This window comes from Rhincodon typus, chromosome 11, assembly GCF_021869965.1.
Source record: "Rhincodon typus isolate 14 chromosome 11, sRhiTyp1.1, whole genome shotgun sequence".
Classification (NCBI taxonomy): domain Eukaryota; kingdom Metazoa; phylum Chordata; class Chondrichthyes; order Orectolobiformes; family Rhincodontidae; genus Rhincodon; species Rhincodon typus.
This window is the reverse complement of record NC_063342.1, coordinates 58,431,518-58,457,161: the sequence shown is the minus strand read 5'-3', so window position 1 is coordinate 58,457,161 and position 25,644 is coordinate 58,431,518. Positions and strand designations below refer to the sequence as shown.

The 25,644-nt window shown below is 42.1% G+C and overlaps 1 protein-coding gene across 5 annotated transcripts; it reads left to right on the top strand.

Moving 5' to 3' along the window:
• The first annotated feature begins 3,670 nt into the window (after window positions 1-3,670).
• gtpbp8 (GTP binding protein 8 (putative)) lies at window positions 3,671-25,101 on the top strand. 5 transcript variants are annotated; one of them, XM_048603295.1, is made up of 8 exons: window positions 3,672-3,874; window positions 4,931-5,028; window positions 10,577-10,967; window positions 12,324-12,422; window positions 14,214-14,344; window positions 17,718-17,817; window positions 21,104-21,222; window positions 23,873-25,010. In XM_048603295.1, the coding sequence occupies exons 3-8, from the start codon at window positions 10,614-10,616 to the stop codon at window positions 23,994-23,996; spliced, it is 927 nt and encodes a 308-aa protein (XP_048459252.1). In that variant the 5' UTR covers window positions 3,672-3,874; window positions 4,931-5,028; window positions 10,577-10,613; the 3' UTR covers window positions 23,997-25,010. The 5 variants fall into 5 exon arrangements, with proteins under 5 accessions (XP_048459255.1, XP_048459252.1, XP_048459256.1 ...); XM_048603296.1 differs by lacking the exon at window positions 3,672-3,874 and adding an exon at window positions 4,139-4,217; XM_048603298.1 differs by lacking the exon at window positions 4,931-5,028 and having other exon boundaries at window positions 3,671-3,874; window positions 23,873-25,101.
• The last annotated feature ends 543 nt before the right edge of the window (window positions 25,102-25,644 follow it).

Below are 25,644 nucleotides of genomic sequence, written 5' to 3'. Positions count from 1 at the left end.
AAACAACTGCACCTCCCAGTCGCGAACCATTTCAACTCCCCCTCCCATTCCTCAGACGACATGTCCATCCTGGGCCTCCTGCAGTGCCACAACGATGCCACCCGAAGGTTGCAGGAACAGCAACTCATATTCCGCTTGGGAACCCTGCAGCCCAATGGTATCAATGTGGATTTCACAAGTTTCAAAATCTCCCCTCCCCCTACCGCATCCCAAAACCAGTCCAGCTCGTCCCTGCCTCCCTAACCTGTTCTTCCTCCCACCTATCCCCTCCTCCCACCTCAAGCCGCACCTCCATCTCCTACCGACCAACCTCATCCCGCCCCCTTGACCTGTCCGTCCTCCCTGGACTGACCTATCCCCTTCCTAACTCCCTACCTACACTCACCTTTCCTGGCTCCATCCCCGCCTCTTCGACCTGTTTGTTTCCTCTCCACCTGTCCTCTCCTCTATCCCTCTTCTATCCGCCTCCCACTCTCTCCCTATTTATTTCAAAATCCCCTTACCCTCCCCCTTTTCTGATGAAGGGTCTCGGCCCAAAACGTCAGCCTCTCTGCTCCTATGATGCTGCTTGGCCTGCTGTGTTCATCCAGCCCTGCACCTTGTTGTCTCACTTGAGTATTAACCTCTCAGCAATTCAACTACAAGAAACCTCACAGTTTACTAAGAATCCTCTGCTTTTACCAGACCTTCAAGTCAACTAAAACATTAATTCAGCTAAAGCTTGCTATTAAAGAGATTGAAATCAATACATTTTGAAATTGTACATTTTTTCTCCTCTGCAGCTAATTTTCGTGTGATGATAATGTATGAGACATTTCATTAAAATGTCTGAGGCACGTGGATGATAACAAATTCTCTTCTTTATTTTTAAATTGATAAAAACATGTTACTGGAAATTATCTAAATTGGAACAAACCACCTTAACTCCACACATAAAAATACTTAGATCATGAACACTAAGGTTATGACTAGATAAAATCTTATAGTTTTGAAAGATTATGAAGATGCTGTCTCTGCAAACACTTTTCGCAGAACTTACCCATTCTCGGTGTTTTGTTGAGTGGGATACATTACACCTGTGTCTGCCATGGCTCAGAGTGATCTACCTCACATTGCCTTTCACTGTTCACCTCATCTATGCAACCAGGCTTTTGTGTGCCTTTTGTTCAGCCTCAGGGGCAGGAGCACTCACTACTGCTGAGATCTTCCAGCTTTCATGCCTCTAGCACCATATTTAAAGCCCAGCTGCCCACTACTTCAAATGCTGCAAGCCAGGAATGACCCCTTACACTTGATCCTCCAGATTCAGGACATAGCCTGGAGGCAAGGAAGCCTTACTCATCACTTCGTTGACAAGGACCTGGAGGCATTAATTGATGGGGAGATGGAAAGGAAGGGAGTCAGTTTTCCATCTCAAGGCCGCAGGAGTCCACACTATTAGACCAAGGCAGCCTGCTCACAAATTGTAGCCTGGGTCTGTACTGTGTCCCTTGAAATGCCCAACAGTGCAGGATGAAGGTAAGTGATCTTCTGTGCTCTGCAGGGGTAAGTGTCCCCATCTTCTCCTTGCTATTTCACATTCAAAGGGCTATTGCTTACACTGACTCTACCACTGAGCACACCTCTCATCAAAGTTCATGGATAATAACTATGCACCATGTCCACTCAATGCCTCTCACTCACCTCATCCCTGCCCTCTGCACCGTTATTCGGACCCTGGTATTTAATTTTCTTTCAAATAATTCCCATCAATCTCATGATGTTTTTCCAATGAATACACTTGCCCATCTTACTGTTAGCAGGTTCAGACTAATCATACTAATTTCAGACTTAACTAAATCTAGAATCTTGGTCGCTGTTTTGCAATTCTCCTTTTCAGAAGACGGACAGGTCAAGGAAGCGGGGATGAAGCGAGTAAAGGTGAGTGTAGGTAGGGAGTTGGGATGGGGGTTGGTCAGTGAGGAGGGAGGGTCAGATAGGTGGGAGAAAAGACGGACAGGTTAAGGAGGCGGGGACGAGAGGGGATGCTGGTCTTGGGATGAGGTCGGGGGAGGGGAGACAGGATTCTTGCCTGTGAGTGACGAGAGGCCTATTAACAGGGATTATTGCCCATTATCACACTAATAACAAATTCATTTCACATCATTAATATGCAGGCTCACGTTCTCACACACGAACCACCCCACGCACCCCCCCTCCCCGCCACCAATAGAAACTAGATGCCTAGAATTTCCAACATGAGTACTTGTGTGATCCCAGCATGCCATTTGCTTGTTCAAACCTCCCTTAGATGCCAATGCTACATTGGCAGAGGGCATAAGCACTTCACAATCCACCTTGGAGCAGTTCCATCAGCTTGCTCTCTCCACATGTATGCTGTCTGACATGCTGTGATTTCCAGCATTGGCTGTTTTCAGGACAGATTCCAGCATCTGCAGTAATTTGCTCCTACAGCTCTGAGGGAATGCTGGGTATGGACAGTAGCTCGATTGTTGTGAGCAACCAGAAAGATAGAACACAGAAAGGATTGTAGACAGAAAGAACATGTACATAGCAGGTTAATAGGGTAGTTAAGAAGGCATATTGGACACTTGCCTCTAATATATGTGCAGAGAGGTTATGTTGGAACTGTACAGGACTTTGATTAGACCACAACTGGAGTACTGTCTGTAGTTCTAGTTTTCACACTATAGGATGTGATTGCACTGGAAGGGATGCAGGGGAGATTCACCAGGATGTTGCCTGGGATGGAGCACTTTATCTATGAAGAGATGCTGAATAAGGTTGGGTTGTTTACTTTGGTGCAATGAAGTTTGGGCAGGCGTGGAGGGGAAGTTACCAGATAAAGGTGTATAAGATTATGACAGGCATGGACAGAATTAATGGAAAGCAGCTTAGTCAAAGGGTCAATGAAAAGGGGCATACTTTTAAGGTGAAGAGCATAAAATTTTGGAGGCGATTTGAGGGAAAAAATCACCCAGAGAGTGGTGGGGATCTGGAAAGCACTACAAGGGTGGGTAATTAATGTGGGTAACCTCACAACCTTTAAAAAGCATTTGGATAAGCACTTGAAATGTCATAAGTTTTAAGGCTATGGGCCTAGTGCGAGAAAGTAGGTCACATCCATTCTTTGGTTAATTCCTCAGGGAAATGCCTTGACCAATACAGCCAACTTGCTAACCACTCTCCTCTCATACAGAATAAATATTGTTTTCCCTTGTTTTGTTATTACTTGGGAATAGTCGTGATGATTTCAATAAATAAAAGTTTTAACAAAACATGAAATTTTTGGCCACGACCATTCGTTCTGCGATGTTTCGTGTGAGTAAGAGTTCAAAGTTACTGCTCCAACGCAATGTCAAAGAGGCTCTGGAGTTTAAACCATTCTTTTGCAAGGAATGGCTTGTCAATATACCAGATCTATTCTCCTACTATTCCAAGCTGCTTTCAGAATAAGTGTGATCTTTTAACTTTAAGTATGGCGCATATTTCACTCATGTCTTTGATATGTCAAATTCGTTTTAAAGTAGTCAAATCTCCGGCACACCATTTAAGACAAAGGAATTTATTGTAAACATGGGAAAACTGGTGGTACAACAAGCAACAATATCAACTCGTTATTTTCAGTCATTTAGGACGAGCCCAGCCTCCCTGTGGTTTTGAGCGATGCCCCTGCTCACTGACGATTCAGAGCTGTGTGAAGTTTTCTCCGGCCCTGCTACTCCTGCTCCTTGTTTCCTGGGGGGACACTAACATCCCGCGGACTAGGCAGCGCCGTTACTCGGGCAGACAGAAGAACGGCCGGGCCTCGGGCAGCCGCCTCAAAGAGGATAAGCCCTGTGATTGAGACCTCAGGGGAGGGAGAGAAGGGCAGGTCGGTTGTACTTTGGGAAATGTCGGCTGCTCCCACGCAGCCTGTCGCTTGGTGACGGTAACGGCGGAGGGCGCCGGGCGGGCTACTGGGGAGAATGGTGCAGAGCCTCGGTTTTGGAGGCGGGGCCATGAGTGGAGGGGGCGGGGCCGTGATGGAAGGGGGCGGGGCCGTGACTGGTGGGCGGGGCCCAGACATGAGACGGCGGGTTTTGGTGGGCGTGGTCAAGGTACGTAGGGGGGGTGGTCAAGGTGGGGGGGGTGGAGCCAGGACTGGGGGTTTGATGGAGACTGAGTCAAGGTCGGGGAGTATGGGTCGAACTAAGGTTGTGAGCGCATAGCAGATGGTGAGGGTTGGCTCTTCAGTGCTGGATCCCGGAATTGTTTGCTTAAGATAACTTTTTTAAAAACTGCATATGTTTTGAGTCAGTGGAATGACAAGTAGTTGACTGGTACCTTTATGCATTACATCAGGCTTCTTTCTCCCGATGTTACAGTTGTTGTAGTCAGCAGAATTCCAAAAGATAGGCACCAAACATGATTCTATTGTTGCCAGGGTTGCAACTCCTACCAGGTAAGGTCGAGTCCCAGTTTGGCACATTGAGAGCAAATAAAAGTGGCTCAGCGGTTAGCACTGCTTCCACAAGGAATCTGGGTTCAATTCCAGCCTTGGGTGACTGTCCACGTGCAGTTTGCAAATTCTCCCCACGTCTGCTTGGCTTTCCTCCGAAAGCTGCAATTTCCTCCCACAACCCAAAGATGTACGATTGATCATGCTAAATTGCCTTGTGGTGTCCAGGGATATGCATTCTAAGGATATTAGCCATGGGAAATGCAGGGTTACAGGGATAAGGTAGGTAGGTGGGTGGGTGGGTATGGATGAGTTGCTGTTCAGAGGGTTGGTGTGAACTCGATTGGGCCAAATGGCCAGCTACTGCACTGTAGGGATTCTATGATTCTAATAGTGGCTTGAGTGCCCTCTAGACCTGGTTTATGCATACTACAGAAACCCACATCCGTCATCAGACTAATTTCTGCATCCTTTTTTTTGGTCACATAGATTCTTGAGTAATGAGTCAAAGGTTGTCGGAAATAGGTGGGAATGCGGAGTTGAGGTTCCAATCAAAACAGCCATGATCCCATTGATTGGTGGAGCAGGTACAAGGGGTCAAATGCCCTTCTCTTCTAATTTGTGTGCTCTGAAGCTGTTGGCGAAGTTAATGATTAGATAGCTGAGCATTATTCAAGGCTACCCACGCTTTTGAGATTGCGTCCTCTTAGAGTAAACCATTCCAGAACCACATGGCTAAAGGACTAAAATAAGAAATAAGGTGTCTGTGATCTTCAATCCCACAAAGTCATCAAACATCTTCACACTGATTGTTGTAATTGAACTTGTAGCTGGAGGCAACCTCAGAAGACGGTTCACAGAAGGGAGCTGCTTCGTGCCAAAAGCCTCATTTACGGTATGAGAATAGCAGCACACCCAGTAATGTAACCAGACCTAAAGTGTATGCTAGCAGTGGCTCATGTGACACAGAGTCGGATAGTGGCATTGAATGCCAGACCCTGTATGTCATGAAATCTCAGGGAACATCTCGTGCAAGGAGACCCACTCCAGGACATCAAGAAAAGGCAGGAATGTTATGCAGTGAGATTGCAACTGTACTGGTGTTCCTTAAGATGTGAATGTCACAGACCTAAATGTGACTGACCCACTACTGACCCCAGGTCTAATTGAAACACAAGATATTCATAGCATTTCTAACATCTCAGGTGCTCCCACAACATTTGTGAAGAAGGTCATCTTGAGAGAATGCTGGATGTTATCCTTATTCTCACTATTGCCCAGATCTTTGATTACTGAAGAAAATGCTGATATTAATGAACTATAACTTAATCCCAGTGAAGTATAACTGCTATCTTCATTTCAAAATATCTTACTGAACTGATAAGGTTACAAGTGTTTTCTTTCCATGAATTTCTGCACATTCACCAGATGTGATTGTCTGGATTACAGTCCTCTACCCAAAGCGCCCAGCGACCAGGTTAACTCACTGACCTTTCTCACTGAGAACTGGGCAAAAAGGCTTTGCCTACTCTTAAGCTGCTAAACAGCATATCTGCGAATGTGGATCTTTTCTTCTGAACTGCCACCTACATCTAGCCCCTGACTTCTCCTTCTGTAAGTCTTTAAAAACTCAAATCAACAACAAAGCAGCAATTATCTCTCCAGGTAGCTTGTTGAGTCATTTTGCTGAACTCCCATGATTTCTTAGAAAGGCAGTCTTTAGCTGATTGTTTCAGATAACTCTGATCTTTTTTTTCGGATAACTCATCAACCATTTTCTTTCTTTGTATGTTTTCCCAACAACTTGGCTTTGTACAAATTCTGCAGTGTAATTCATGTGAGTCAGTTCCTCAGACTGAACTTGTGGTTGTCTACAGCTTCTGCACTTCTTTCTCTTTCTCAGCTGTGCATTATTTTGCTGGTATTTCACTGCATCCACCCTGCTGAGTTACTCTTGATGTCACTGAAAGTTAATTGTTTGGATAGGCAGTATGTTTACCTGTCCACTCATGACTTTGTGTGCTCTGGTAACACCTGCAATTTGTGATATTGTGAGCTTGTTCTTTCTGATCCGAGGTATTGCATTTTCCAGTGTACAAAGCCCAAAATCAGCTGATCTGGAGATAGTAGGAACTATCTCCAATCAGCTGATCTAGTTGTTTTTCAATTATGTCCTTGAATTTCTGTCTTCTGGCTGCATTTATCACTTTGTTAAGAAATGGCCAAAAGGCTCAGCTGGTTCCTGCTTTGGTCTTTGAAATTTGTATTGGTAGCTCCTATAATTTGATTTTGATTGGAATGTGTCTGCTGAATTTTTCAAAACTGTTGTCTGAGGTTTTGCTGTCAGCTTCACTCAACTTCCAGCTATTAAACAAATTAAACCCTTGCCCACCTGTCCACAAAATGATGTCACTGAACTTTTCCTCTTCATTCATGCCCTGTTGCAACTGACTGAATATCAGAATTTTGTTTAAATTTCCCAAATGCTTTGACAGCATCATCAGCCTCTCATTCCATCGTGGATCTGTGTGTTCATTGCTGCAGCACTCATATTGATTTTGCATGATTCACTCCACTTTCTCTTCCTCTTTCTGACACATATAAGTTAATTTTTTAATTTAATTCAGCATTACATTTATTTAAAATGTTTATGTTTTTGCTCACAGACAGCCATTGCTGCCATATTAAGCCTTCTGGTTCCTGTACATTGGAAAGAATCACTCTTTGGCCTCATTGCTGAGCTTCATTGAGTATACAGTATTTCTTTCAGCTCTCCATGTGGCTGGTGCACTGATGCTGTTACTTGGATCATGACAGTGCTGCAGTAAAATGTGGTGCCTTGGAGATACATTCTCAGAACAATCTGTTCTTTTTTCTTAGTACTGTAATAAATACAGACAACTTTTCTTTGGTCAGTGATTTTTTTGTTTTTTGCTTTCTCTCCCAGTTTGCTCAAGAGCAATGTAAAGGAGATTAATTCTTTATTCATTCATTCATGGGATGAGGGTGTCGCTGACCAGGCAGCATTTATTGTCCATCCTTAATTGCCCAGAGGGCAGTTAAGAGTCAACCACATTGCTGTGGGTCTGGAATCACATGTAGGCCGCACCAGGAAAGGATGACAGTTTCCATCCCTAAAGGGCATTAGTGAACCAGATGGGTTTTTCTGACAATTGACAACAGATTCACAGTTATCATTAGATTGTTAATTCCAGATATTTATTGAATTCAAATTCCAACATCTGCAATTGCAGGATTTGAACCCGGATCCCCAGAACGTTATCTGGGTCTCTGGATTAACAGTCCAGCAATAATACCACTAGGCCATCGCCTCCAATCTCTACCTTGTGTAAACTCCTGGTCACTCCTGGAGAGTTGGCAACCAGAATTGGGCATGACTGTCTTTTATAGAAAACACATGGATGTATGTTCTTCTTGTTGCCTAGAATACCCATTGCCACTTATTTTTTCCACCATGATATGGGCTGGAATTACTCCTGCTCATTAATCAAATTACTTTACCATGGCAGTTGTGAAATGACTGAGTGTAGGATTAGCTTCTCCTATTCTTCCATTAGGAGAGGACTGTGGCCTTTGCTTTATCTCTGATATAGTCTCTGGAATAACTGCCCCTCACTTCCTCCTCTGAAAGTCAAGTGATGTGCCACAAGGCTGTCACTAGCTTAATGCTTCATAAACAAGAAAAAGCAGATCTATTCAAAGCTGTGAAACACAGAAATACAAGTAGGCCAGCGATCCTTCTGAGGTATCTGGGTGTTCATGCCTTTATTCCTTCCTCAGTTAACTATTATATCTGTTGATGCCGTAAACAATTCCCTGAACAAAAAATAAATGCCACAGCTTCTGAAGATCTGAAACAAAAGTGGAAAATGCTTCTGTCAAGAAAATATGAGAGTTGATATTTCAAGTAAAAATACATTTTGCACCTGTTGCAAAAATCTAGTGCAGAGTTGGTGTTTTAGAATATAATTTTTTAAGTTTTAAGAAGTAATCTTGTACCTGTAGAAAATGGTGCATCTGATTGAGAAACTGATGAACATCACGGAAGTAAATGCAATCAAAACAAGCTGGAGTTTGTTGCATTTAAAAGGTTGGGGCTATGTGAAGAAGTCAATAGCTAGAAAATCAAATCCTAAACAGCAGTGAGCTTGCACTCACTGCTGGTAATTCTGGAAGAACCGTTCTATATTTTCTTAGCAATATAAGTTATTCTTATGGTTTACCAGAATCAAGGAAAACTTTGGAATTAAAAACCAGTTAATTTGCATTTCAACCTGGGAATTGGCCATAGAGACTAAGTTATGGCAGAGTGTGTTGGGGACTGTTGTGGCGCAATAGTAGTGTCCCTACCTCTGAGCTAGGAGGCTTGGGTTCAAGTCCCAACTGCCCCAGAGGTGTGTAGTAACATTTCTGAATAGGCTGATTTTAAAAAAAAGGAGAGACAACCAGCAGGAAAGCTGTTTGGTATGCAGAAAGCTGCTCAGAGACTGTGTCAGCTTTGGGCCTTATTAGTTTAAAGCTTCTTGGAAGTCAAGAGATCAAGTTAGATCTACACATGAAATAGAGTCAATGCTAGATCATTTTAGGCTAGATCTATGATGCAGTCTGTGATTGGTAGCTGGTATTTGGTATAAAACAAAATTGGTATGGGGAAAAAAATGTAAAACAAATGGAAGATTCTTCAAGGAGAACAGTCCAGTTATCCTCTCAGTGAAATACAGTTAACCTTATTGCACTCGAAGTCTTGGAAGTCATCAACTTGGTTGCAATTTGATATCCTAGCAATGGGCTATTAGAAATAAGGAGTATTTTCCATCGTTTTAAGTCATTGCACAGGAATTGCAGGGTCTTCCGGGCTGGAGCTGTAGCATCTAGAATCATGAGATTTTAAAGCAAAGTTTGAGGGTTGCTTAACCAGGAAATTTGCTACTTTGGCAAACAAAGGGGGGACTGAAGAGAATTCAAAGGGTGGTGGTCTACCTTTCAAAATTTCATAAGAGAAGGAAACTGTTGACGAGAAGTAAAAAGTAGAGCTGAGTTTATAGTACAGATCTTTATATGCTATAGTTTTAAGTTAATGGTGCTTCTTTTGTTTAGTTTAATTATAAGCATAGAATTTTTGTGTAAAGTTTTGTGGCATAGTTTCATCAGTTAATTGCGACATTTTTGGGGAAGGTAACGGATGTATTAAAGAGCAAATTAAAGGAGAAAGGATAGAAGAGAAATGTGTAGATGTGCATTTTTATTCACACACACACACTCCTACACAGACAGACAAACACACACACGCACACACACACTCCTACACACACACACGCACACACACACTCCTACACACACACACGCACACGCACCCTCCTACACACACACACACACACACAAACTCTCCTACACAGACAGACACACACACACACTCCTATGCGCACATGCACGTGCGCGCGCGCGCACACACACACACACACACACACACACAAACAAAACCTGGCTGCATCATCTTTCATGACTATAATTCAACTAACTTCTCTTCAACAGTTTCTCTTCAACACACACACACACACTCCTACACCTACACACACACACACTCCTACACCTACACACACACACACACCCTCCTACACCTGCACACACACACACACACACACACCCCCCCACACCCTCCTACACACACACACTCCTACATACACACACAGACACACACTCCTACACACGCACACCCTCCTACACACACACACACTCCTACACACAGACACACACTCCTACACACACACCCTCCTACACACACACACACACACTCTCCTACACACACACTCCTACGCGCACACGCACTCCTACATGCATGTGCACACACACACACACAAGCTGGCTGCATCATCTTTCTTGACTATAATTCTACTAACTTCTCTTCAACAGTTTCCTTCTCTTTTGAAATCTTGAAAGGCAGACCTCCACCCTCCAGAATTCACTTTGAAATCTTTTCAGTTCTATGTTAAGGAAAACTAAATGTTCCAACTTCAGATGAGCAATTTAGACGTATTCTGAATTTTGCTGTGAAATGTTTAGTCTGTTTGATGCTTCTTCTGTCTTTTTATTTTAAATTGCCGTTTTCCATTTCAGATTAATGTGCAATTAAATAAAGCAACAAATTGGAAGAATGCTCACAATACGAACATGTTTTCTACAGTTGTCACACGCATTCAAAGCAAAAACAGTGCACGAGAGGGTTGTTTCAGTCTGCATGGTGCATAGAAATTCTCACAAGTTAGCTTCTGTCCACAGTGTCTTCAAACTTAGTGAGAAGAAGCAAAACAGTATTATTTTTCCATTCAAAAACTTGGAAAGGTACCTGGTCAAAACTGTAAATAAAATGAATTTTCAAATATTTGCTCCAAGTTTTGAAGATATTGGAAATGCAGAACGACTCTTCATACCTTCCCATAAACACCATATCGATTATTTCACTTCTGCTGTCAGGATTGATCATGCACCGACAACAGTTCATCCAGAGGTTAGTACTACTTTTCTCCATAGTTTATTTATGATTTATTATCTCTCAGTCATTTAACAATAAGCAATAACAGCTTCTGTTGTTGAAAATAGAGACATTTCATCAATTTTCTTTTGTCTTATACTCATCAGGACAAGCCATTAGAATACCAATAAAGGGGCAAAGATTGGTGGAGTGCTGACTGGCAGTGTACTCTGATTATCAGAGGCATTGCCATGGAGAATGTAGCAGTTGAAGGTGATTGACAGTTAACCAGCAGGCTTTGTTTTTAGATTTCAAATTTGGCAGGTTGACGCTGGTCAGGGTGTGAGCATCAGTGGGTTGGAGAAACTGGAAATGACAGGACCAAATAATACTGCGTGCAGCTTGTAAAGGTGATAAGGATTTGAAATCAATGTGTTGAGTGATGGAAAACCTGTGGAGGCAAACTGTTATCAGGGTAAGATAGGATACAGGTGGCAAAAGTCCACAGCAAAGAAATCTTTAAAGATATTGAGCATGGGATTAACAAAGGCCTTGATGAGGTTTTTTTTCAACAGTATGGTGGGCACAGTTAGAAGAGATCATTTGGGAGTCAAATCCAGCGAATGATAAGAATCCCTAGAAGTGAAACTGAAGGAGCACAAAGTAAGTGAAAGCTGCCAGAGGAGGATTGAAACAAAAATGAGGGCAGATGTGGGAATAGAGGCAGTTCAGTAGGGAATATAGTCACAGCAGAAAGCAAAATACTAAATGGAAGGTATATTGAAATCTGGAAACCTGATAAGACATATAATTTACCCAAGGAGAAAACAGAACAATTGTGACTCCCAATGGGAGTTCTGGTACAGTGAGTAACCCATTACATCTCTTTGTTTTTAGTGTTATGATCATATTGGTACTGGAATTGTTGTCAACTGTATCAACTTTCAGAAGAGCTTCTAACTATTGAATGTGGATTGGAGAATAAAATTAATTTTGACTAAATCCATGAAAATGATGGTCATAGGATGGAGAGTTTTTTTTTAAATTCTGTCATGTATGTGAGCATTGCTGGTTGCCCAGCATTAATTGCCCTTCCCTAGTTGCCCTTGAGAAGGTGGTGAGTTGCTTTCTTGAACTGCCGTAGTCCATATGCTGTAGTTTGACTCACAATGCTCTTACAGAGGGAATTCCAGAATTTCGACCCAGTGATACTGACAGACAGGATGCTGAGTGGCTTGGAAGGAAACTTCCAGGTGATGGTGTTTCCACCAATTTGATACAGAATTACATGCATGCAGTTGAGGCTAGAAGTTTCAAACCCCTTCACTACCCCATTAAAATATCATGGAATTGAGGTCTTTGATATGAACTGTATATTTGTTTCCCTTGCAGGTGTGTTTTATTGGCAGAAGTAATGTGGGAAAGTCTTCATTGATAAAAGCCTTGTTTTCCATGGTTCCTGGTATTGAAGTTAGAGTTTCAAAAAATCCTGTAAGTATCTGCATTTTGTCTTTTGGGGGAAATTCACATTTATTTTGTCTTAGGCAATCAAAACATACCATACTTTACTGACATCATCTGTGATGTCCTGAGTGTCCTGTCTCCAAAGTCAAAGGTTCTTCAGGTACCTCCTCTTCTTTCCCCTCCCTAACCTTATAGCACTCCTGCTAACCTTAACTTGATCGCCTCATACACTGTACTTTTGTAAAAACGAAAGAACTGTGGATGCTGTAAATCAGAGACAAAAATAGAAATTGCTGGAAAAGCTCAGTGGGTCTGGCAGCATCTATGGAGAGAAATCAGTCAACGTTTCGGGTCAAGTGACCCTTCCTTGTGTCACTCAACCTGAAACATTAACTCTAACTGTGCTTTTCTTGCTCTGTCTACCTCCCCATCTCTTTTATTTCTTCCAGAAGATTCATGCTCTGTTACACTGAAGCCCCTACAGAATTCTTTGCCCAGGATTCTGATTTTGTAGATGACATCCAGCCAATGTTCTTTAGCCTGTAATGCTGCTGTCATTAAAAAAAGTACTTCAAAAAATACTTTGTTAGTTCCTCTTTCCTCTCTGGTTAAAAAAATGTTCTGAACATGAGGTTTCATAAGGTGATTATGTTTTGGACTGTCTCATTAACTCAAGGTAAAATGGCACAATCACATAATCATTAAAGCATTGAAGGAGGTCATTTCACACATCATGTCTGCACCAACTTTCCAAATGAACAACTTACTTAGTATCATTCTCCCATCTTCTCCCAGTAACCGTGCACATTCTTCCTTTTCAGATAGCTGTATAATTCCCTTTTGATTGTTGTAATTGATCCTACTCTTTCTGGCATTTTAGATCCTAACCACTCCTTCAAGAAATTTTTTTTCTCGTTATGCTTCTGCTTTTTTTACTTTGAATCAGTGTCACCTTGTTCTTAATGCTTTCACAAATGGAACAATTTCTCCCTCACTACTCTGTCCAGTTCCCTCGTAATTTTGAATAACTCTCTGAAATTTTCTCCATTTCTCCAACAATGAGAGTCATGGAACCTGTCATGTGTTCTGCACAACAAGCCTATGTGGCTAATGCAGCAGACATGCGGACCTGGATCAGATTTTATTGAAATGCACATGCAAGGCTTAACACCTGGAAACAAAGGTAGATGTTCTTGTTATTGAAGATTCTCTGTCTCAGAGAAGAGGAACAGGGGACAAGGAACAGTGGTTGTTGCAGCATGCAGAGAGAAAAAGCTGCTTTTCCTGTTAGCTGCCAGACTATATGCTGAGGAAAGTTGGTCCACTGCTTTAAGGAAAAGAACCCAGAGTGTTTTAAGGGCATTGGAATATTTGTCTTTGTGAGACTGGAAGAATAAATCACTGGGGTGGCAGTGTACTGCTGCAAGTTGGTTCTGAGAGGAATGAGGGACAGAATCTTCATTGGCTGCTTCTTGGGTTTCACTAATTCCTGTGATTAATGCTTCCAAATACTTTGTGAATGATTATCCAAACTCCCAATTATATTTTGAAAGTTAACTCATAATTTGGTGTAACATTTCTTCATGTATCATTTCCAATTTTTCTACGAAGTGGAAGTGATTTGTTTTTGTTAATCAGAACAGCATTATGTTTGTAGCAGAACAATATTATTCAGAAACATGTTTCCTGGGTAGCTGATGCTTTACCATGTTTGTAAACTGTAAGAAAAACACCAAACTTGAACTAAGGTATCATTGCACTAAAGGAGCTTCCTTTAATTCATGAGTTGACTTTTGCTTTTGTTTTCTGTTATTTTAGGGACATACAAAAAAGATGAATTTCTTTAAAGTAGGTAAGGCGTTTACTGTTGTTGACATGCCTGGCTATGGATACAGAGCGCCTTCTGATTTTGTGGACATGGTAGAGAGATATCTTGAGGCAAGACAGAAGTAAGTGCCACATGGCTTCTGTTTTGATCATTTATTTTCCCCTTAATTTTGTATAAATGGATAATATTCCAGTAATTGTGTCAAGTACCATTGACATGTAAATAAAGGGTGACTTGGTGATGGGATACCGGCCTCTGTGCAGTTATTTCTTGCCGTGACAAGAGTGGGATTGATAATGTAATTATGCAAAAACCACTACTAGCTGAAGCCCAAATGGGCACTGCAAATGGCTTTGTCATTAGAAAATGCAGCAAGTGGAGCACATGAGTTGCAGGGTGGAAGTGGACACACTCACCAGTCTAATTGTGCTTGGGGAACATCACTTGAGTGAAGGCAATTGCATAGTCTCACTCAGGACATATCCCCAACATAGGGACTCAAGGTTAGCCCACAGCAAAACCCCAAAAACAAAGCCAAGCCTTGGCCAAATGGCTAACATTTTCTCAGGTTTTGGAGTAGATCTGTAGCTCGGGTTGTGGGTGTTGAGGTTGGTTGGCTCGCTGAGCTGGTTTGTTGTTCCGCAGACGTTTCGTTACCATGCTTGGTAACATCCTCAGTGCAGCCTCTGATGAAGCGTCGGTGTGTTTTCCTGCCTGGTTTTTAAACTCTGGGGTCCGTTGCGATGGATTGCCTCACTTCTGGGTTTCCTCCATAGTGGAATGTATATGGGGTCGAGTTCAATGTGTTTATTAATAGCATGCTTCGTGGAGTGCCATGCTTCCAGGAATTCTCGTGCTTGTCTCTGCCTAGCTTGTCCCAGGATCTTGGTGTTGTTCCAGTAGAAGTGGTGGTTCTCCTTGTCCATGTGGATTGAGGTGAGTGAGTATTGGTCGTGTCTTTTTGTACCCAGTTGGTGTTCATGTACTCTTGTTGTTAGTTTCCTTCCTGTTTATCCGATGTAGTGTTTCTCGCAGTCTCTGCAGGGGATCTTGTAGATGACATTGGTCCTGTCCATGGTGGGGAGTGGGTCTTTAGTTCAGGTGAGCACTTGTCGTAGGGTTGATGTGGGCTTGTGTGCCACTCTGATGCCTAGCGGTCGTAGAGTCTTTTGGTGAGTTCTGATGTGTTCCTGATTTAGGGTAGTGTGATGAGTGTGTCGGGGCGTGTAGAATCTTTCTGATGCTGTTCCTGTAGACATCTCCTGACCCAGTTCTTTGGATATCCATTATCCTTGAACACTTGGAAGAGGTATTCTTCTTCCTCTTGGCGTAGTTCCATGTTGCTGCAGTGTGTTGTTGCCCTTTTAAACAGTGTTCGCACGCAGCTTCGTTTGTGTGTGCTGGGACGGTTACTATTGAAGTTCAATACCTGGTCTGTGTGTGTGGCTTTTTGGTGTGCATACCGTTGCACACACCGACACTTCATCAGAGGCTGCACTGAGGATGTTACCAAGCACGGTAACGAAATGTCTGCGGAACAACAAACCAGCTCGGCGAGCCAACCAACCTCAACAGGTTAACATTTTCTTCAGGATCCGGGCCAGCCAGCCATTGTAGTTGCTGCTGGTATGTGGACTCGAGACAGCAAAAGAGTCCCACTAGGCCTGAATTGATCAAGAGAAGTCTTAGGCCGGAATCCAGGAGAGTGCGCCGCGCACCCTGGAAAGTTTACCTACATCTGGCTTAGAACAGTTAGTGTTTAGTGCCATCCTAATCAGAACCAATCAAAATAAACAGCTGGTTAAATGGCCACCCGGTTCTAATGAGGTTGATACCGGCGCAACTATATCAGTATTTGTAAAACCAGTCTTTAACAAAAATTACTGCCAGCAGATTCCCCACATTCATGGGAATGGCTGGGTAAACGCTGGACTCAGTTTCACGTCGACTCTGCCTGCCCTTTCATGGGATCAACATCTTTAGTCATGGTGGACACCCATTCAAAGTGGTTAGACATGCATAGAGTCCATTTATCAAACAGAAAATATGCGAGAGCATCTTTTGCACTACACAGGCTCCAGGAAGTGTTAGTCACAGACAATGAGCCATCATTTACCAGCAGATACTTTGAGTATTTCCTAAAGTCGAATGGCATTCAGCATATAAGGATAGCTCCATTCCATCCATTATCCAATGGTCAGGCAGAAAAACCAGTCCAAACTTTGAAGGCATGCTTAAAGAAACAGCCTACAGTTTCACTAGATACCAAACTGTCGCCATTTCTATTTGATTATCGGACCACCTATCATGTAACTACAGGGATAGCTCCAGCAGTGTTGTTAATGGGGAGAAGACTCCACACCAGGTTAAATTTGACCTTCCCGGATCTGAGCAGGAAAGTGAAACGGCATCAGGAACGCCAATATCAGATACAAGACTCCTCTAAGCAAGGGAGACCGTTTACTTCAGGGGAGGAAGTTTGGGGTAGGAACTACAGGAATGGCCCTGCATGGGTAAGAGGCATGATCGACGAGATGTCAGGTCTGATGGCAAAGATTGGGTATATGAGATGGCCCTGAACAAGCACATGGACCACGTGAAAGCTGCAAATTCGCAAATGGGGCAGGAGCAAAACATAACCAGAACAGACGGAAAGGCTGACGGAACCCATGGGTTCTACCCCTCTGTTTAGCGTCAAACTAAACTCGGAGTCTGAGATGGACACAGTGAATGTCGCAGCCTCGACGCCCATACCGCATAAATTTCTTCCGAGACACACCGGGTGCAGGAGGTGGGCTGTGGTCTGGGACATGCCACCTATATTTGAAGGTGGAACTGGACCTGGTGAGAAAATGCCCCAGGAGAGGCTACGAGAGCAAGAATAGGCCTATGTCCCTGGACGTAGAGGGGGAGGGATGTATTGATTGTAATGAGGTCAGCCAGGTGGACCTCATAGAATATGAGTTCCCTGATTGGGCTGCTAATCTAGTCCAATCAGGGAGCCCTGCCTGACAGATAAAAACATGAGTGTCAGAGGCTGTGTTCACTCTGAGAGCTGGCTCTGAGTGAGCTGGGCCAGTGTCAAGACAATTAAGGCGTTAGTCATCCAAACCATCACAGGGATGGGGGGGTATAGCAACAACACTTTGATGAATGGAGACCGCATCTAGCAATAATTAAGGCAGGTCAATAAATGCTGGCTGTGCCAGACCTCCTGCTGTAAATGAAAAATAAATATAATTTAATTAACAATTAGTTGACACAATGCGGTGGATGGTAGGTCTGTCTTGGTGGATAATTGTATGGGCTGAATGGCCTTCCTCGTCTTTCAGTTTTTGTTGGTTTTATGGCCACCTTTCCAAGATGTAGAAGTGTTTACTTCTGACACCTCATCACAATCATGAAATGAATAGTTCCAATATCGAGTGCCTAAACATCGGCAGTTCGTACTATCTCTGAGTGAAACTTGATTAGATTGTTTGTTTTCTCCATAGTTTAAAGAGAACATTTTTGCTATTGGATGCATCAATTGGAATCCAGGAAGCAGATCAAATAGCAATTGAAATGTGTGAAGAGTTTGGTATTCCATATGTTGTAAGTAATAAAATCCAGTTGCTTAATTTTACGGATTACTCCTATTCCCTTTGGATTTCATCCCCACTACATTCTTTACTGCAAGAACATATGACTGGCCTGTTTGCAGACTTCTGCCAAAGCTTGAGTCGGTTTACAGTTGAATCCAAGTGCTACAGGTTGACTTACTCTGCAACCTGGCCCTTCAGGAAACCTCTTCTTTTTCTGAACTCCCATTTGTAATCCCCTACAATAGATATGGCCCTATCTGATAATGAGCTGCCTATATTACTCAGTTACGTGTCACAATAAGTTAGCAGACTGTTCTGCAACTTTGGACATTAATTCCAACTGAGGCTGACGTTCTCACCATTGTCTATCTCTTCCACGTGAGAAGAGAGTAATTTCGAGATTGCCAAGAATCCATCAGTGTTCAACTCAGTCTAACTTGAGGTTTAACCCTTTGTATCTGCATCCCTGTATTTGACACAGTGAATCAACACATTGCATACGTTCGTACAACCAGTCCCTATGTCCCAGTTGTGGATATGGTCACTGTATTTGGATGTGTATGTCCTGGGTCATTACAATGATCCGTGGGTATGCGACAGACATGCTCACCCTAAGAGGAGTTCCAGGTGTAGGCACAATGGCAGCTTTTTCGCAATGCCCTGCTTCATGACATAAAATGGTCATGCTCCAAACGTAATTCCAGGCAACATAATGAAGAAACAACTGCCTTGCCCCATTCACTGAAACCACATTGATGAGTCTGAGCCCATCCTTGGTGTAGTTGAGAAAACCTTGGAAATCTGTGTCTAACAATCCCTGGTATAATTGAATTCTGTTCCCTTTTTGTGACAGCTTGGCAACTAGTTAACAACAATCAAATCCTGTATCTTTATTTATTGTCATAAAATACTGAATTAAAAGTTTTTAGAGATCCAAAACACATTTAAAGTTACAAAAAAACTCATTAGATTATGAGCAAAACATACATTTTTATATTAAGCTAATGATGAAAATATCTTTCTCCCACTGAATAAACTATTTCGTGTTCGGCTGGTAATCTCCGGATTACTTCCAATACCACATGCTGGCAAGAGTAAAAATGACACATCAGACAAATTCATGGCTGGGGAAGTGGTGTTGGAGGGAGGGAATTCAGCTTCCTGGAACACTGTTGTTGGGGGGTGGTGGGACTGTTTCCAGACACATCTGGGTAGGACCAGGACTGATGTCCTCAGGTGTGGGTGGGAACCTGAGCAAGGACACAGAGGGAGAATCAAGGAAAGAAACAAAAGACCAAGTAAGAAGCAGAAGTGGAAGGCAGAAAAATCAAGGGTGAAAAATGGGGCATTAGTGCAACATAAAGCTGAGATGACTAACATGGTTAAAAAGACAAGTGTAAAGGTTTGTGGGGCCCAATGCCACAATGGAGTGGCACTCAGTGACTAATGGAGTACCGTGAAGATTGGCATGCTTCAGTTTTTCACGATATATATATAAATAACCTGGATGAGGGAATTAAAAATCAACATTTCCAGGTTTGCTGACGACACAAAACTGGACAGGATTGTTAGTTGTGAGGAGGCTGAAAGGACGCTTTGAGGTGATTTTGAAAAAGTGATGGGCAAACACATGGCAGATGCAATACAGTGTGGCTAAATGTGAAGTAAATCACTTTGAAGTGACAAGCAGAAAGGAAAAATATTATTTAAATGGCGATATATTGGGAAGTGTGGATGTATAAGTAATCTGAGTGTTCTTCTATGGTGGTCTGTGAAAGTAAGCAAGCAGGTGCAGCAAGCAATTTCGAAGGCAAATTGTACATTGGGTTCCATTGCAAGAGGACTTGAATTTTTGTTTTGGTCTCCCTACCATGGAAAGATATACTTGCCGTAGAAGGCATACAGCAGAGGTTACCAGGGAGAGCAGGACTGTCCTAAGAGGAGAGATTGGTTCAACTGGGCCTGTATTCAGTAGAGTTTAGAAGGATGAATGGAGATTCAGTTCACATTCTAATTGGGCTGGACAGACTAGATGCAGAGAGATGCTTTCCATGGGGAGATTGGGGAGTTGAGAACAAGGGGACATCTCAGAATACAAAATAGACAACTTGGGACTGAGGTGATGAAAATCTTCCTCGTTCAAAGTGTAGTGAACCGGTAAAGTTCCTTGTCATAATGCCAAGGAGGCCAAGTCAGTGAATATATTCAAGAAAGTGATAGAGGAAGTGGTAGAGGCTAGTACACATACAACATTTAAAAGACATTTAGACAGGTAACTGGATAAGAAAGGCTGAGAGGGATATGGGTCAAGTGCAGGCAAATGGGACTAGCTCAATGTGGGAAACCAGGTCGGCATGGACAAGTTGGGCCAAACGGGCTACTTCCGTCCTATGACTGATAATTTGAAGTGCAATGAGACCTAAGTGTTCTTGAAGATTATCAGTGAGATTAAGCATGTTGGTGCATCTGGCAGTAAGAAGGCAAATGCTATGTTGGTGTTCATAGCAAGAGAATTCAAGACCTGGAGCAGGGCTGTCTTGCTGCAGTTGTACAGGGCCTTGGTGAGACCACACTTGAAGTATTGTATACAGTTTGGTTTCCTTACCTGAGGAATGGCATTCTGGAGTGTAACAAAAGTTTACCCGACTGATTCCTGGGATGCCAGGATTATGTTTGGAGAGAGTTTGCTATTAGGCCAATCTTTTATTCCAGATTTGTCACTGAATTCAGATTTCACCATCTGACGTAATGGGATTCAAATGAATACCCCAAAACATTACTCTCGACTCTGGATTAATGAACTAGTGCAGTGACATTACCATTTTACTGTTACCTCCCTCACATATATACAAGTCTATTATATGTACAAAATAATCCAAGTTAATGCTTTTAAAAAAAAAGAAAAATGAATACATTTTAAATATTGTTTCTTATTGCTCTGTAGTTCAATTAAGAGCTCCATTGTAACTTAACCATTGAGAGGGAAATTAGACAGTCTATCATGTCTCTCTACGGCAATATTTATTGAAGAATTCTGAACATGTAATTGACCAGCTGTCAATGTGCTTTCTGATTTTTGATTGGAAGCAACATAAGAATGCAGATATGTTTTTACTTGCATTATAAAATTGCACATTTGCTTTGCAGAAAGCCAGTAAAATCGGCAAGTTGGCAGACTAATGGGCCACTTCACAAAAAATCGTTTTGCACATCATGTGAAATAATAATGATGGAGCTGGTAAAATTACATCCTTAGTATAATCAGTAATTGCCTTCTTCTGTTATGTTTGCCACAGCTTGTATTAACAAAGATTGACAGACCTCAGCAAGGCAACCTGCTGAAGATAATTCTAGGAGTACATGAAGTGATAGAAAAACAAACGTTGGGGTGCTTTCCTCAGCTGTTCCTTGTGAGGTATGTTAAAATGTATTTCTTTAAAACTCCATGAAAAAATTGCTAAGATAATAGGTGGGAGGAAGCTATGGATGCTGAAATTAGTTCTGTTGTTAACTGTTTCCTTTCTTAAAAAAAAAGACTTATTCATGGGATGGGGGCGTCACATGCTTGGCCAGTATTTATTGCCCATCTCTAGTGGTCCTTGAGAAGGTGACGGTGAGCAATCCTGCAGAACTGCTGGAGTTTGTGTGCTGTTAGTGGACCCACAATGCTATTAAGGAGGGTGTTCCAGGATTTTGACCCAGCCACAGTGAAAGAACAGTGATATATTTCCAAGTCAAAATGGTGAGTGGTTTGGAACTTGCAGCTGGTGGTATTCCGTGTATCTGCTGCCCTTGTCCATTTGGAGAGAAATGTTTGTGTGTTTGGAAGGTGCTGTCTAAGGAGCTTTGGTGAATTTCTGCAGTGTGTCTTGTAGATGGTACACACTGCTGTTACTGAGTGTTGGTGATGAAGGGAGTGGATGCTAGTAGATGTAGTACCAATCAAGTGGGCTGCTTTGGCCTGGATGCTGTCAAGTTTCTTGAGTGTTACTGGAGCTGCACCCATCCAGGTAAGTCAATGGGGAAAATATGGCAAGAACAGAAAAATGAGATTTTCAATTTCGAGAAAAATAGTCCAATGTTCCACTCAAAGTTTTAATGGTTAGATGAGATTCTTACTAGTGAGCAATAACAAGCTTATATGCATGTATTACATCTCATTATCATGCAATCTTTCCTCATTTGTATGCAGTTTGCTATTTCCCAGGCATGGAGAGGAACGAGATGACGACAGGCCTGATGTGAAAGTGTGAGTGGGTGCCCAGAGGCTGCAGCTTGCTGCTGTCTTCTCCAGATGCCTACTTTGGCCAGCTTTCCCCAACACGCAGAGTGTGCTGCATGGGCAGCGACTTCCTGAAGCCTCCGTCCATGGAGGTTGATGTTGGCAAAGCATCCTGACACATTTGGGATTGACCTCTGATACAAGTCACCTCCTCAGTACTGCACTGTGGAGTTTGTCAACACCCTACATTGCAGTGGTGCTGCCAGGTCTCATTGCACACAGTACCCATCTCGTACATCAGAGCGGCATGCTCTAAGCTCTAAGCTCACTTTCTTAGTGCCCACTCACTTTGTGCCTACCTGGATGCTCACAGCAACTCTGCTTTGCCTTTCAGTACAGATGGGTGGTAAGGCAACTTACCATGTTTGCCAACAATGAACAGTCAAGGGGGATAATGGTTAATAAGGGGCCTGGTTCTTTGTCAGTCAGGAAGAATGTGAAGGTTTCCTGAGTAAGTAGGAAGCAGAGAGAGTAAGAAAATTAACTAGTTTGGGTGCGGGTGAAAGCCATTGAAGGAAAACATGCTACGTGCAATAATGAGAATAGTGGACCATAAGCCTTGGTGGGAGATAGGTACAATTACAGAATGAAAAGTGAGAGGTAGCAGAGAGAAAATGACAGCACTTACCCTTGCAGAATGCAGAAGGCTGTTAACCTTCCTGCAGCCTGTGGACACTGTGCTGACCCAGCTGGCTACTTCAAGCCAGGCTGCCAGCGTAGCAGCTGGGGTTTGAATATGGTGCCTGTCGTGTGAATGTCAGAAGGGCCCCAGAACAGGCAAACACTTTACCACTGCTGAGCGCCCGACAGCAGGAGAGCAGCATCACAGAGGTGGTATGCATTATCAATGAGACGAACAGCATAAAATTTCATGAGAAAAGTCTCCAGCACTCACAGAGGGATACCCTCCATGAAACCCTCTCCCAAAATTGATGCTCAGCCGATTCCTGAGGAAATAAATATCCATAAGTCAACTAGAGTCCAAATCTGCATTTAAACTGAAAAGGGTTATATTCACCCACACGTAACTTATCATAACACCAGATTCTTTAGAATTACAAGCTTCTTTGTCTTGCTCAGTATGCTATCTGCACTAGAGCAAACATTTTTCTGTGTTATGCCAAGACTGTTTATCTCCAGACCTCTTTACAGCCTCAATCCAGACATAAACACAAGAATTGACGTCAAGAGGTGAGGTGAGAGTGATTGGCCTTGACATCAAGGCAGCTTTTAGCTAAGTGAGGCACCAAAGAGTCATAGCAACATTCAAATCAATGGCAATCAGGAGGAAAGATCTCTCCTGGTTGGAGACATACCCAGCTCAAATGCAGGTATTGGGGGTTGTTTGAGATCAGTTGTCTCAGCCTCAAGACATCACTGATGAAACCATTTTAACCTGAAAAACAGACAATGAAATGAATGTCATATTGAAAGTCTGTACGTGGAGGAGCTCGGTTTTCCAGACAATGAATTGTATTATAATTACTGCTATGTGTATATTCGTTTTGTATTTGCTTCCTATGGAAAATTACCCGACCGTGAATTAGTTTCTCTCTATAGCTTAAATGAGGAATTTGGTACGTGGCTAAAATCATAAATTAGCTCATTGAGCAAGGAGTATGGTATTCTTTACTGTTTCATCCATATATGGTTAGTGGTAGCTTCAAATTTAAACACCATACTGTTAAACGTTAGATCAAAATTTTCACAGGTTGCATAATGCAGCATTCTCTTGCAAAATGTAAAGTATTATTTTTAAAAATTGCGACATTTATTCCTGCAGCTCTTTGAATTATTCTGGGATTCATCTGCTGAGATGTTTCATAGCTCACGTAACTGGAAATCTTCAGATTAATGAACATAATACCCCGTCTTTAAGATCAGGAGTAAACTCTGCAACGATATGAAAATTGATTTCAGAGCAGGACCATGTGTCTACAGTATCAATTGCTGATTTGATTTCACTGAACTACTGAATACAGCCTACATGCAAATTAAAAAGTCAAATTAAATTTGACCTAATTGAGATTATGTATCATGGGAAATATTACAGAATATGTGTAACACCTTGTGTAAAATTGTAAAGTTTACATATTCTGTTTACAAAATGGACGTATCCTGATTGCTATTTAAATAGAATCAGTTTCTATTGTTCCTAAAATGTATTTCATAGAAATTCATAGAACCTTGCTCCTTCACAATTATTCAAACTCCATAGTTGCATTTTTAAGAAAAAACTTTTGAAAGATTGAAACAGTTGAAATGTTGAAAGCTTTTTCCCAGAAAATTACCCTTTAATATGCATCAAGTGCATTCCCGCAGAGTAAGAAATTTATTTTCAGTAGTAGGTTGCTGTTAATGCATTCAAATGTGAAACAAGGCTATTCAAATGCTAGATACGGTAGGACATCTTTGCAGTGAGAAGCATTTTATGATTATCATGTCATTTTGACTGACATTATGTTTCAGAATTACTGTGGGTTTTCTGTCTTATGAGGACACAGTACGATATTCTAAAAAAATGACATTTGCAAAAACATTGTATGTGCCACATTTTAAGCTTTCTATTTTCCTCAGCTGACCAGCCAAATGTTCACTTAAAATTTACAGGAGCCTTATATTCGATGCTCACTCTTTTTGGTTTTTTACAGGAGTTGTTAAGCACAGTACTCACTTTATATACTGATGAAGACTAATACAGTCACATTCCAAGAATTAATTTAAAAAAAGATGTGTGTATATATAAGTCCAAAGAATGCTAATAAAACTTGAAGAAAGGAGAATTGAAAAGCTCTCATGGTGATTCCTCATCTTGCATTGGGCATCATTTGCCAATAACAAACCATAGTCACAATGTACATTGGGATTTATGGCTCCCATCTTGTAGCCCAACAAGATTCCAACCACAAACTGCAGATCTGCTTTTATACAGTTGATAAACCACTGCAGTTATGTGATGAATGGAGTAGATCTTGACTTTGTTTGATAGTGTATTGTAAAACATTAAAGAAAACATCCTGACACAAAATGAAGGATCTACCTTGATATGTTTAGAGTTAATAAAGTGTAGGTATAACTTCTTTTGTCCTTGAATCTTCATATAATCAAAGTCAATCAAAAAGCAGTTCTCCTTCAAGTCATACTCCACCCTGACTTGGAACTGTAACACTGTTCCTTTTGGAACTCCTTAGCTAATGGCTTTGTTGCAGTACCTTCACTGCACAGACTGCAGTGGGTCAAGAAATTGGCTCACTGCCGCTTTCTTAAGGATAGTTGGAGAGGGGTACAAATGCTGGCCTCGCCCCTGATGCCTAAACCCCATGAATGTTTCTTTAAAAAAATTTGGATAATTAGAGAGCAGTTGTTGGAAGTTTAACAATGAATAGTTTGTGCTGACACTCCAATGCCTTAGTCTGTGTTGTCACTTGAATTTAAGTAATAATTTTGGCTTTATGCAAGGGATCTTGTCAGGTTAGGGTTTTAATGGGACACATGCTGAAAGTACATGGATGCATCAAAAAAACTGTGGTTTGTGGATTTTCACAGTCAGTTTGG

Excerpts from the sequence above, each read along its gene's own strand:
- gtpbp8 (XM_048603298.1), top strand. The coding sequence starts at position 10,614 with ATGCTCACAATACGAACATGTTTTCTACAGTTGTCACACGCATTCAAA. Across the intron at positions 14,345-17,717 it reads TATCTTGAGGCAAGACAGAA|TTTAAAGAGAACATTTTTGC; the intron begins GTAAGTGCCACA and ends TTTTCTCCATAG. Across the intron at positions 17,818-21,103 it reads AGTTTGGTATTCCATATGTT|CTTGTATTAACAAAGATTGA; the intron begins GTAAGTAATAAA and ends TGTTTGCCACAG.